The sequence below is a fragment of the Trematomus bernacchii genome, unplaced genomic scaffold (genome assembly GCF_902827165.1).
Source record: "Trematomus bernacchii unplaced genomic scaffold, fTreBer1.1, whole genome shotgun sequence".
NCBI lineage: Eukaryota > Metazoa > Chordata > Actinopteri > Perciformes > Nototheniidae > Trematomus > Trematomus bernacchii.
The window spans coordinates 9,381,368-9,394,804 of NW_022987973.1; the positions used below are offsets into that span (position 1 = coordinate 9,381,368).

General features: G+C 43.5%; 1 protein-coding gene across 2 annotated transcripts in view; it reads right to left on the minus strand.

Moving 5' to 3' along the window:
• The window catches only part of tub (TUB bipartite transcription factor), a 48,944-nt gene that overhangs the window by 15,141 nt on the left and 20,366 nt on the right, over nucleotides 1-13,437 (minus strand). For both annotated transcript variants that reach the window (XM_034117076.1, XM_034117077.1), the window contains exon 2: nucleotides 1,660-1,711. In XM_034117076.1, the coding sequence (XP_033972967.1) occupies nucleotides 1,660-1,711 (52 nt within the window). The remainder of the gene's footprint in view (nucleotides 1-1,659; nucleotides 1,712-13,437) is intronic.

Consider the following 13,437-nt stretch of genomic DNA (forward strand, 5'->3'; position numbering starts at 1 on the left):
AACATCTGGAATGTTTTGCAGGCGATGTGCCGATTTAGGCTGCAGAGATCTAGGATGGGTCTGAATTCTCCTGTCTTCTTGGGAACCAGGAAGGACATAGAATAAAATCCGAGGGGGCTCTATACCGTCGCCTTTCTCTTCTCCTCACCGTCGCACTCTCTCCCCTGCAGAGGAGCTTGAGGAAGGGCCAGCGGTAGCATACGGCTAAGCTGCAGTCTCTCTTCCTCCAGGCGGCGGAAGCGCTGGGTATCCGACGTGATCGACCCAAAGAGCCCCTCCGTGGATACGGGGGCCCCAAGGAGATCCTCGCGGTCCTTCCTGGACAGCGCGTTGAGTCCCAGCCACACGTGACGTGATGCCACCGTGGCCAGGGACATGACACGGCCAGCTGCAGCGGCTACACCGTGGATCCGATTGTTCATCTGACCAATGCAGCGACCTCCTGAGGGGAAATCAAGGAGACGCCCAACACACCAAGATTATTGGCCGCTGCTGCCATCTGCGTACCGAGCCGGAATATTTTATCCAAACACTCCAGCATTTCTCGGTCACGAGGCAGCGGGGGCAGAGGTTTTTTTCCCCTCCGCCCATCCAGCTGCCTGCGGAAGCAGATGGGCCGCCAGGCTCTCATCAAGGGGGGGCACGCCGGGACCTACTGTGTCCGAGCGGCCCTGCACCCTCAGGATACCTGACATGCCTGCCACTGGAACCCTCGTCTTCAGTGGCTGCCACCACGTCGCCTCCACACACTGCCAAATGTCTGGCAGCGGGGGCGAAACGAAGGCCGGCTGCGCCGGAGAAGCCATGCCGTGAAACCCCTGGCGGAGGCGGTTCACCGGCGTCGGCAGTAGTGGCAGGGGGAGCGGTAGCCCCACACGTCCCGCCGCGATGGCCATCACCGACGGGAAGTCCTGACGAGCGGACCTGTGCGGCGGCCCTTCCTGGACGCCGGAACCGGAAGCCCCCGACATCGAGGAACCCTCGTCGTCTTCCCTCTCGACGAGCGGAGCCAGCCAGCCGGCCGGCCGGGATGGCAAAAACAAATGGCACCTCCTCCTCATCCGCCTCCTGTTCCCCCATCTCCACCACCTCGAGGTCCACGTGGTCCTCCTCTTCCTCTGGCGACACGTAGTATGCGTGGAAGTGCTCCAGACGATGCCGGCGGCCAAGACGTGGCAGCATGCGGCAGGCGTGACACGAGGGAGACTGGGCCAAGCTGTCCGCGGCGTGTTCAGGCCCCAGGCACTCAAAACAGTGGCGGTGGGGATCGGCACTCGCAATCAGGCCGGTGCACGAAGGACAGGGTCGGTGCTCTAGGACGGGTGAGTCAATTTTCACTGCTTCTTCTTCTTCTTTTTCTCTTCCGTTTACTCTACTCAGTTATTATCCTGCTCGCTGAAGAGAAAAGGATGACGGTCGGGAGGCGAGGCCGCCTTATATACTGTGGGCCTGCGCGCGCACTCAGGTAGGCCCGCCCCCGGGGCCGGCTACATTTATAGATTTCTCAGTAGGTGAACGCTCGCATAGTGAGGTCAAGGGCAGTACCCATAGAGTCCAGTAGAGGGCAGAGCCTGTGAGAGATATAACTGCCCTGTTATAATTGATTTTGCCTCAGTGTTACTCTATTATCAGAGGATAGGATGAACTGCAATGACCTACCTGTCTATCCAACTTCTGCTGTCGGAGGTTGGTGCCCTCATCATCTAAAGTGCTGAGATGAAAAGAGCAAAAAATAAATAATGAAGACACTTTCCAAACTGTTTTAGTTATTTCACTTCATACTCTGAAATTGCAGTCGAAGGTTGAACACTCTCAGTTTGTGACTCACGACATTTGGTACAAGTCTTAAGCAAGCTGTGGCTTTACTCAAGTCAAGTAAAATCTCAGGTTGTGTCAGGTCAAGTCCCTCAAAAGGTATGACAATTAATTGAGTTCATCTCATTATTAATAATAGACAGTGAAATGAATCCTATCACACAAACAACTTTATCTTAATTACTTCAACAACAAAAAAAGATTCCCCGATTCTTAAATACACTGAAATACAGCCAGACTACAAAGTAATCAAGCAAAACACTTTAATCAGCTAATGTCTTGAACAGTGTGCATTTGCAGAGATAAATACAAAAACGTAAAATTAACACACAAAAGTCCCTTGGGTCATCATGTTTCAAGTTAAGTTAAAGGTATAACAAACTCAAGTCAAGTATGATGTAATTTATTTTGTCATTTCAGCTTTGTGCATTATTTTCTTCAACAAAATGTTTGTAGCACAACATCGATTAAAGTATAAAGGAAGGTTATCTAGTGTTATATCTTTACAAACAGCAACAAAGCCTTATCTTGTATGTGCTGTATGTATTTTAATTCCAAAGATAAAAATGAAAAGAGAACATTAGAAAGAACTGCAAGAAAGAACTACATAAGGACAATTATTTATTGCTTTACATGCCGAGTGTTCTGTCGTTGATGTGTGTTTTTGGTGTACATCTGTCGTGTATGCGTTTTATTGGCTGTGTTTTGGCACCACCTTGTGGTGGTTGTTTGACACTGCTGCTTTCTAGTGGTTTATTCGATTCCTGTTGCTAGGAGACCGAACTTGTTCGTTCCCGGGTGTGCTCCACGTGTAGCTTGGGTTGTTTCATGAACGGACGTCTGCTCTCCATGGGCTGTGCTTCGTACTTCCCGCTGGTTCACGCATCGTCTGTGAGTGTTACGGACCGTCCACACAGCAGCGTTAAAAAATCGTTAAAAACGTCACCCCATTCACTTTGAATGGGGTGACGTCACTTTCCCTCACTTTTCGCCGAACTGCATTGTGGGCAGGCGAGCGGAGATTTTCAGGATTTTCAGGATTCAAAGTTGAGCAATGTTCAACTTTTGAGGCTGAGGTGGAAGCGTCAGCCAATCAAATCCCGTGTACGCAAATCTGACAGTTCAAGCTCTAGCCAATCAAACGGCGTGTATGCTGGGAGAGACATACCGCAGGTCATTTCCTCATATTCCAAAAAATGGAGGAGAAATTAGCGGTAGGGAATCACCAGGTGCTTTATGACCAGTCCCTATTTACCTACCGGGATATAAACCGGAGGAGCCAGGCATGGAGGGAGGTGGCAGAGACAGTGGTATGTTTTCGCCTGTTTGGGGAGTTTATATCCAGTTTACTTCAAACTTTTTTGCTTCGTATGTCGGGGGCGGGAGATTCATGTGATTGGTTGTTGGTGCCTTGCTCGCAAAAAATCCCCAAGCTTCAGATACGCCCACCTCCAAGATTTTTTTAACGCTGCTGTGTGGACGGTCCGTTATTGTCCGACAGACTGTGGCTTCATGGGAATATGTTGTATGTAAAATGTTTATGTTTGTAGGAATGCAGTGAGTATTCTTTGCGGCTAAGCTACTAGCGGCTAGGCTGATTAGCTTCTCAGTTTGTGCACCGTAGCTCATTGTGTGAAGTATTCTGTCTATTTAGCTCGTCAGTCGGGCAGTCAATAATAAACTGTTATGTCTGTATTGTCTTTACAGTTTCACCAAGTAAAGAGACTTCAACTGACAACTGTGCTGGAGTTTTCTTTCAAACGGTTTAACTGGATGGATAGCTAGCTCAGTGCTAGTGAGACCCTTACAGTGAAAAGACGATGCGTGAACCAGCGGGAAGTACGAAGCACAGCCCATGGAGAGCAGACGTCCGTTCATGAAACAACCCAAGCTGTTATGGAAGAAAATGACAACATGGATAAAATAAGTGTAAACGCACACTCTGTGCACACACGTGCGTCGCGCTCATCATCCAGCTCAAAGGCTAATTTAGCACTGGCTATGGCTATGGCAAGGGCTGAAGCAGCACAGGCTAGAACATCACACTCTAAGTGGGAAATTGAGCTAAAAGTTGAGCAAGCACGCATTCAAGCTACTCTTGATGCATTAAAGGAAGAAAAGGAGAAAGATGCTGCCATAGCTGAAGTAAAAATGTTGCAGGCTGGTTTACTAGAACTTGATGTTGAAGAGGCCAGCAGAGGCTCTAATCCAGTGTCTCAACACTTTATGTACCAGCGCACCGCTGCTTATGTGAAAGAGCAAACCAGCAGAATAGGTGGATCACCTAGCAAAATTAGTGACATTGTTGCCCCCATAGGCCCACACCTAAATGAACCATCACAACATAGTAAAGGAGAGGATGTTAAGCCTACACAGTCCTACTCACTTAAAGGCCTTGCTCAAACACAAGCTGCTATTTCTACCCAAACTACGCCTCACCACACATTAAGGCTCCTCGACCTGGTACACCAGCACCGCCGTGGACTCTCAATAAGCAGTCTCCATTCTCTGCTTATCAGCCTAACCAAGGTACGCCCTATGAAGCCAGTTACCACAACCCTCAAACCACTAACGATCTGGATAAATATCTTGCCCGCAGTAACTTAGTGACATCAGGCCTCACAACATTCGACGATCAACCAATGAATTATTGGGCTTGGAAAACGTCCTTCCTAAGTGCTATTGCTGGTCTGGATCTGTCTGTTGGAGAAGAACTCGACCTGCTCTGCAAATATCTGGGAAAAGAGTCAGGTGAGGAGAATCAAGGCCGTCAACATCAGACACCCTGACGCTGGACTAATGATGGCCTGGGAGAGGCTTGAGGAAATATACGGCTCACCTGAGGTCATTGAACAGGCTCTCTTTGACAAGCTAGAAAGCTTCCCCAAACTGACCAACAAAGACCCAAAACGACTCAGAGAGTTAGCAGACCTGCTGTTAGAGCTTGAGGCTGCTAAGAGAGATGGCTCCCTCCCAGGTCTGTCATATTTGGATACTTCCAGAGGGGTTAAGCCCATCATCGAAAAACTCCCATACAACATCCAAGAAAAGTGGATATCTTATGGTTCAAGATACAAACGTGATCATCATGACAGTTTCCCACCTTTCTCTGTCTTTGCAGACTTTGTTCGTACAGAGGCAAAAGCTCGTACTGATCCCAGCTTCAACCTCTCCACGACAGTTCCTATGGAGAAAAAGAGTACGTGGGAGAAATCCACGAAGATGCCTGTATCTGTTCACAAGACACAAGTGTCGTTTACCGACAGATATGAAAGCAGAGAGGATAAGAAGCTAACAGACCCAAACAACCATTGTCCTCTACATAAGAAACCACACCCTCTGAAGAAATGCAGAAGCTTTAGAGAAAAGAGTCTAGAGGAACGCAAACAGCTCTTAAAGGAACATTCCTTCTGCTTCCGGTGCTGCTCCTCTACTGGTCATCTCGCCAGAAACTGCACGGCTGAGGTGAAATGTATAGAATGTGGGAGCACGGGTCACGTGTCAGCACTACACCCAGGACCAGCAGTCTGGAAACCTAAGCCCTCTCCTCCCTCTTCAGAGCACGGCGGGGAGGAAGACAAAGCAGACCATCAGGTCACATCAAGGTGCACACAAGTGTGTGGTGAAGGTGTTAGCGCACGAGCATGCTCAAAAATATGCCTTGTAAGTGTGTATACAGCTGGTCGCACGGAAGAGGCCAAGAAAATGTATGCAATACTGGACGAGCAGAGTAATCGTTCCTTGGCACGCTCTGAGTTCTTCAACGTTTTCAAAATCACAGGGCCTTCCTTCCCTTACACACTGGAAACATGCGCTGGACTAACTCAGACAACAGGGAGAAGAGCTAGTGGGTTCACAGTGGAATCAGCAGACAAAAAGCTAAGCTTTCCTTTGCCTTCACTTTTAGAGTGCAACCAAGTTCCCAACAACCGCTCCGAAGTCCCTACGCCAAATGCAGCTCATCACCATGCTCACCTGAAGTGCATTGCCGACGAAATACCACCTCTCGATCCTAACGCTGACATACTCTGGGCAGAGACATTCTCAGGGTCCACAAGGTCCGTGAGCAGATAAGTGGTCCAGACAACGCACCGTTCGCCCAAAGGCTGGACCTGGGATGGGTTGTCGTTGGTGACGTGTGTCTAGCAGGTGCTCGCGAACCACTAGAGGTGAACAGTTACAAGACATCTATCTTGGAGAATGGTCGTACTAGCCATCTGCAGCCATGCAACAACCAACTCAAGGTAAGAGAAATCTTCAATCAAACCCCTGACTACACACATCATCCAGCACTGACCTCTAAGTTCAGCACAGCAACACATGATGCAGACAGTCTGGGTCAAACCATCTTCACGCGAACTGCCAACGACCACAAACTAGCCCCATCCGTAGAAGATATGAAGTTTCTTAAGATCATGGAAGCAGAGTTTCATCAAGACAGCTCAAAGAGCTGGGTGGGACCACTACCTTTCCGGTTACCAAGACAGAGGCTGCCTAACAATAGGAAACCAGCACAAGATCGTCTTGCCTCATTGAGACGCACGCTGGAAAAACGGCCACAGATGAAAGCCCACTTTCTAGAGTTCACAGCAAAACAAATACGGTCTGACTGCGGCACTAACTTCGTTGGCGCTTCTCGAGAGTTGCAAATGAAGACTACAGATCCCAGTGGCAACAACGTGGAGAAGTACCTGAGCACGCAGAACTGCACATGGGTGTTCAACCCGCCACATGCGTCCCACATGGGTGGGGCATGGGAGCGGATGATTGGCATCGCTCGTCGCATTCTTGACTATCTGCTGCTTGAACAGAAGAAGTCTTCTTTGACGCATGAAGTTCTGCTTACGCTCATGGCTGAGGTGACAGCAGTCATCAATGCTAGACCTCTCATTCCAGTATCTTCAGATCCAGAGTCACCTCTCATCCTCACCCCAGCAATGCTCCTGACCCTCAAAACAGGCTCTACACCACCTCCTCCAGGTAACTTTGAAGAGGCAGACCTCTTTAAAGAGCAGTGGAAGCAAGTTCAGAGCCTGGCGGACACCTTTTGGAGTAGGTGGAGAAAAGAATATCTCAAGACTCTGCAGTTTCGTCACAAGTGGCGGTCTAAGAGGTCAAACCTTCAAGAGGGGGACATTGTTCTCCTGAAAGACAATCAGGCTCAGAGAAACGAATGGCCTATGGCCACCATCACAAAGACATTCCCAGGAAGGGATGGACTGGTTCGTAAGATCGAGGTAGAGATCTCCAAGGACAAGACCAAAAGGATCTTTTCTCGTCCTGTTACAGAAGTGGTCCTTCTTCTGTCTCCAAAGACTGATTCTTGTTGATTGATCTGGGGTTTAAAAAACCCAGGCGGGGAGTGTTCTGTCCTTGATGTGTGTTTTTGGTGTATATCTGTCGTGTATGTGTTTTATTGGCTGTGTTTTGGCACCACCTTGTGGTGGTTGTTTGACACTGCTGCTTTCTAGTGGTTTATTCGATTCCTGTTGCTAGGAGACCGAACTTGTTCGTTCCCGGGTGTGCTCCACGTGTAGCTTGGGTTGTTTCATGAACGGACGTCTGCTCTCCATGGGCTGTGCTTCCCGCTGGTTCACGCATCGTCTGTGAGTGTTATTGTCCAACAGACTGTGGCTTCATGGGAATATGTTGTATGTAAAATGTTTATGTTTGTAGGAATGCAGTGAGTATTCTTTGCGGCTAAGCTACTAGCGGCTAGGCTGATTAGCTTCTCAGTTTGTGCACCGTAGCTCATTGTGTGAAGTATTCTGTCTATTTAGCTCGTCAGTCGGGCAGTCAATAATAAACTGTTATGTCTGTATTGTCTTTACAGTTTCACCAAGTAAAGAGACTTCAACTGACAACTGTGCTGGAGTTTTCTTTCAAACGGTTTAACTGGATGGATAGCTAGCTCAGTGCTAGTGAGACCCTTACACCGAGTTTAAATATGCAACTGAAGCATTTTCATATTTTGTTAAAGAGACACAAAGACGTAATGTAGTAAAAATAAAAACCTAAATGTATAATCGAGAATGTTGGCTTTTTTTCTTCCAACTACACAGTGGTGTCAAGCCTTATTGAGGGCATGTGTACTTTAACAGATGCAACCCTTAAAAACCTCTCCTTCAATAATAAGAGGAAAAAGGGCTCTCACTAATATGTCTGCTAGCTTGTTCTCAGTGAGTACAACAGCAACTTAATCAGAGGCTTCACTTGAATGATGCTGTTAGTGATGTAGTGCGTCCATAAAAATAACTTTTATAAATCTGGACGAGATCATTAGTGAAAGAAGAGGTTTCATGGATCCTTGCTATGATGGGATGTAGCAAAGATTTACCTCCATACGACCTATAATTTGATTTTAGGATGCTTTTCCTTTCAGTACACGGATTATAAAATGATAAATAGTCCATTACATGCTCTGTAAATACATTTGCCTTTGAACAGGTTGAAGAAGTTGCACCCCAGATTTTGATATCACAACTGAAAAGAAAGCATAAAGAAAATCCCAGATTGATTGTGTGTGGAAATCAGCTCATATCAGTGTCAACAGGCATTAAGCTATAGCTGTCTGCAGAAAACAACATGTTCTATGTTTTTCTTTGATCCATGGCTCACACTTGGGCAACATATGGGCAAGAACGTCTGTCACAAGAGGCAGAGACAGAAGGTCTGATGGTGGTGGGAGTGGTATGCTGTACAGATTGTAAAAGCCCTTAGAGGCACATTGGAGATTTGGGGCTAACTAAACAGCAGCTGTTATTCACCTACACACTTTCAACAGAGACACATTGATGGATGACTTTGTGTATAGAATTACCCCAAACTAGATAAACGGATATGTTGTAGCTGCAGTCATCACCCTCTCAGTCTAATAGTGTTTGTCAGCTGGTTATACTGTTGATATTGCACAGCAATATAACAAAAGTGACAGATGCATATTTCTATGTGTACAGAGGCATGTTTTATCTATTTCATTAGCAAGAGTATCATCACGTCCCAGCAGCATAATGGAATGCACAATATCAGCAACACATCTGATATTAGACGCTAAAAAAGATGCTCTGCTTTCCTGAGCAAATTGTTGTAAAAGAACAGGTTAAAATCTTTGTTTACAAAATAAATCGACTTCCATATTATTAGATTTGGAGGCACTCTAACCTAAAGAGTGGTGGGCAGAAACTAAGTGCATGTATTCAAGTAGCTTCTGTACTTAAATACAATTGGATAATATGAATAATCTACTCCAAATCAAAGGAAGTTATGATCCTTTTTCCTCCACTATATATATGTGGTAGCCAAACGTACTTTGAAAATTCAGATTAATAGTACAAATGAAGAAAATTCAGATTAATAGTACAAATGAAGAAAATTCAGATTAATAGTACAAATGAAGACAATATAATTGCACAGAAATTCAAAACCCAAGATACATTACAGTCACCTCTTACAGAATATTTAACCCAATCACATTACTAGCAATGCTAAAGGCATTAGGCAGTTGTTGAGTTATGACAATAATCTGTTTGCTGTAAAATAAATAAAAAATGTTTTTTGATATTGAGATCAAGTCTTACATTTGAGAAGTAAAACCTTAAAAGATTAATTGATATACCAATGTAATCAAGAGTACAGTATGTGAAATGTTTGCCATCACTACTTGATATGTAGGAAACTAGTTTCATGCTGACAAATTAAAGCAATACAGAACTTAGATTAAGGAAGTTATGATTGACCTCCTTCATTTATTTAAGCCATTATTCTCTGCAATCACTCTGCCTGTCAAACATACTGTAGTTAAATGATAAGACAAAAATATTTTTGGGGCATGTTGATATGATTAAAAGATTTGCATTAACCTAGCTTTTAACTGTAAAAGTCGTCTTTCAGTGTTCCCTGATTAAACAGCTTTTTATTGAAAATAAACTTAAACATATAGCTGCGGTTTGTTCATGTGAATATTGTCCATCTGTTTCTGCATGGAAGAAAACTCATCTAATGTAAACAGAGACAGATCACCCACAAATCCAATTACAAATGTATTTGTGACATTGTGTCCTCGATAATTTGACATATGCCAGTCTTTCTCAGTAATATTGTAACGACGTCTCTCAGACGACAACAGCACTGCATTTCTGCTAAAGACCTTTTACTTGCATTTCTGTAAATATACAGTGCTTAAACCAGGTTTAGAATCATACCTTAATGACACCACACACACATTACATACTACAATATCAGGGGATGGTGAACCTCACAGGTCCTTTCTGTGCAGGATCAAACCTCACCAACATGTAAATGTGGTCCCCGCTGTGCTTCCTTTTTCTCTGCTTTTCAATAATCTAAATAAACTGCACTGGATTCATCACTCCCATTAAGGAACCAACAGAATATGTATCCAGCACGAGTGATTGGCTAGTTGCTCTGTGTTCCCAGTCCTCCTTTTTCACCGACTGAGCCTTTAATCACTGTCGACAAAGTCACTGATTGTTCCTTCGGCCCGTGCAGCTCAGAGACCCCTGAAAAACCTCAACGATTCCTAATTAGAGGGCAATGAAAGGTTTTCTCCACAAGAGTTGGAGAGGATGAGCTGCAGCAAAAGGGGAAAGGATAAAGATGAAGGGGGGGGAGGTGGTCTACTGATGTGTCATGAATGAGAAAAGGATGTTGTATTTTCAGCCTTTTTTTTTACGATGACTGAAAATTAGCCTTTCAAAAGATTTTGTTACATGCAGCTTATGACACAGGCAACTGATTTCTTCTATACATTTTCTACAACTACGTCCCTTATTTAATGTTCCATTATCTTCTGAATAATAGAGGCATTTTTAACATCCATTTCTTACTTTCACTAATAAATAACCTTTCAACATCCAATGATAAACGGCCATACTGTAGGTTTGTGTATAATCAATTTGGTTGATTACGAAATGCTTAATAACTGATTAGTGATTGCAGGGTTAATAGTTACCACATATTCTAATCCAAGCTGATAATATATTTTTTATTTTTCCATCATTTCCCAGCTTGATTAATACAAACTGCAGCATATTCGTTTTTATTTCCCATTAAGTCTCACTGGTGCATGATAAACCAACCTCACATTTGGTTTGTCAGGTGGCATTTTTACTCTTCATACGTCTTTCAGGTCTTTCAGTCAATGAATATTCAGTCTACCATCATCTCGATCAACTCTGGTTTGGCGACAGAGGCCCACACAGATGCAATGAAAATGTATTTACCTCCCACTCTCTGTCAGACATACAGACAAACAAAGCACTCCATGTCTGCAATCAGAGTAATCAAGTGTGTGAATAGGCATCAGACAGGAAGATAATGACACGCACACGGAGCTGTTCCTGTGGAGGTCAAACAGCTCGTTATGGTGAAGAGTTCTGGTCAATCCCGGTCTGCGACACACCAATGGTCTAATTCACAGGAGGCTTTTTAAGGAACAACGCTAAACTGCAACATAGACAACAAATCGAATATGGAGAAGGAAAGATCTGTAAAATATTTACTGATACGGCCAACATTTCGGTGATTATACTATTATCAGCTCAGTGAAAATAAATTGTGAATGAAAGCTTATGTTTATCATTAAATAATTAAACATAGAACTGTGAATCTAAATCATATTTTGAAGCCGCTCTATTTGGTTGCTGTTTTTCTGAATATTGTTGTAGAGTTCCCTCACTTTTTTATTTTAAACCTTTTTTGTTCATAAGCCGACATTTATATTACATTTTTAATCAGCTTTTTATGTTCTGTAACAATGGCACTATGAAAAACATTTGGATATGGAAATAATAGTTTTTAATTAACTCCGCCAGCAGCAAATTCATTTGAAACTTGGGGCATGGAAGTGTGACTGTCAGTCACTGAGACTGACAGTCACACTTTTCAAATAGTTGCATACGCATCAATCAGGTTTTAAACGTGTGACCGTCACTGGCTGATGGTTGTGCAGCACACCTGGCTGCACTGGAGGACAATCCAATATGCACACAAAGGCATGTTTAATTGCCATTTGCACGGTGCAATGCATGAAATGTGATTGTGAGAACATCTGATAAGAACAGCAAAGACCCAACTGACCTTGTCAGTCCAGTAAAAAGTCAATCTAAAGTTGGCACAATATGGCATTATAACGGCAAAAAGCTTTCTGTGTTGCATTTATCAACCGCAACAATGTTTTTCTGAATAAGTGATGAAAAAATAAATAGTTCATAATTGTTTGTTAAGATACAAAAATATACCAGTTTCTCTTTTTATTTTGTCAAGGGCTTACAGTGTAGGCCTCCCTCCCTGCTTCTTATGTCAGAGGAAGTCTCCCACTACTGAAACGTTAATCTGAGGAATTTGCTCCAAATCCCAACAGAGAAAAACTACTGAACAACTGCGATATCACTTTGCAAGTGTGTGTGAGCTTTTTTTTTAATCATCATTTGACACATGTCTGTGATACTGGTTTGTCTCCAATGGGATGAGAGAGCCCCACAGTGCAGCTGTATCCTCAAACTCTTCACAGAGGCCCATACATGTTTCATGGCAGCTTCAGCGAATAAGGGGAGCAGCTCAGAGAGGAACCACCAAATCTCTTCCCCAAGCCTACACCAAAAGACATCATCTGAATACTGATAGGGTTCAATGTCCTATTTATATTGCTTTTTTAATTCACCTTTCAATAAATTGAAAAAAAAGTGAAGAGAGGACCAACATGTGAAATGACTCAATAAATGCCACTTATTCTTCCCACTGCTGCATCGTGAATAATTCATGTTTGTTCAATCACTTAATTCGATTATTTTGTATTAACCTTGTTCCTTTTAGGAAATATCTTAATTTTGGTGTGTCTACGGGCTTCTCACGAATTTTAATTTAATTCTGAAATTCATGGATTGCCACCGTAACTTATAGCAACCGTGAGCCAATGGCATCAAAGTAAGCAGGGAAACCATGGCAATGGGTGGTCAATCAGAGGAAAGAGCCAACAGTGTTTGTACTGACTTCAAATGATGAAAGCAGATAGGTTTCACATAAAGGCTTACGCTTTTGTTATTTACAAAATATACTGCTACAAATAGCACAATTACATAAACAACATCATACAACACATATCATTGCACACACACAGTAAAACACACACACACACACACACACACAACCGCAGGAACTTCTTCAGTGATTTTTCTTCAAGACAGTCAAGTGAAAATATGTATTACATTGATAATGACATTCAAATTAATTAAAAAAATTCATTATTGCTTCTTTTGAATCCAGTAAAAGTACTGTTTATTAATGAAGCTAGTGCAAGCAAAGATAATATATAATTGCCTGTGATCAAAATGAGATCTTATAGTTTATGCGATTGAAATTCTGAGATTCACTTTTGCATTACTTTTAAAAATACATTTAAAAAAAGGAATCTCAGTTAAAAAAAAAACATGTTCTTAGAGCAGAAACAAGAATATTATGCAACAAAAGAAATCCAGTTTCCATTCAGATTGTTTGCTTTTATTGTGTCGATGCAATGTTGCTGTTATCAATTTGCTTGTCAGACACTCACATGACAGAACACCCGCTCAGACACACACACACACACACATGCACACACTGCTT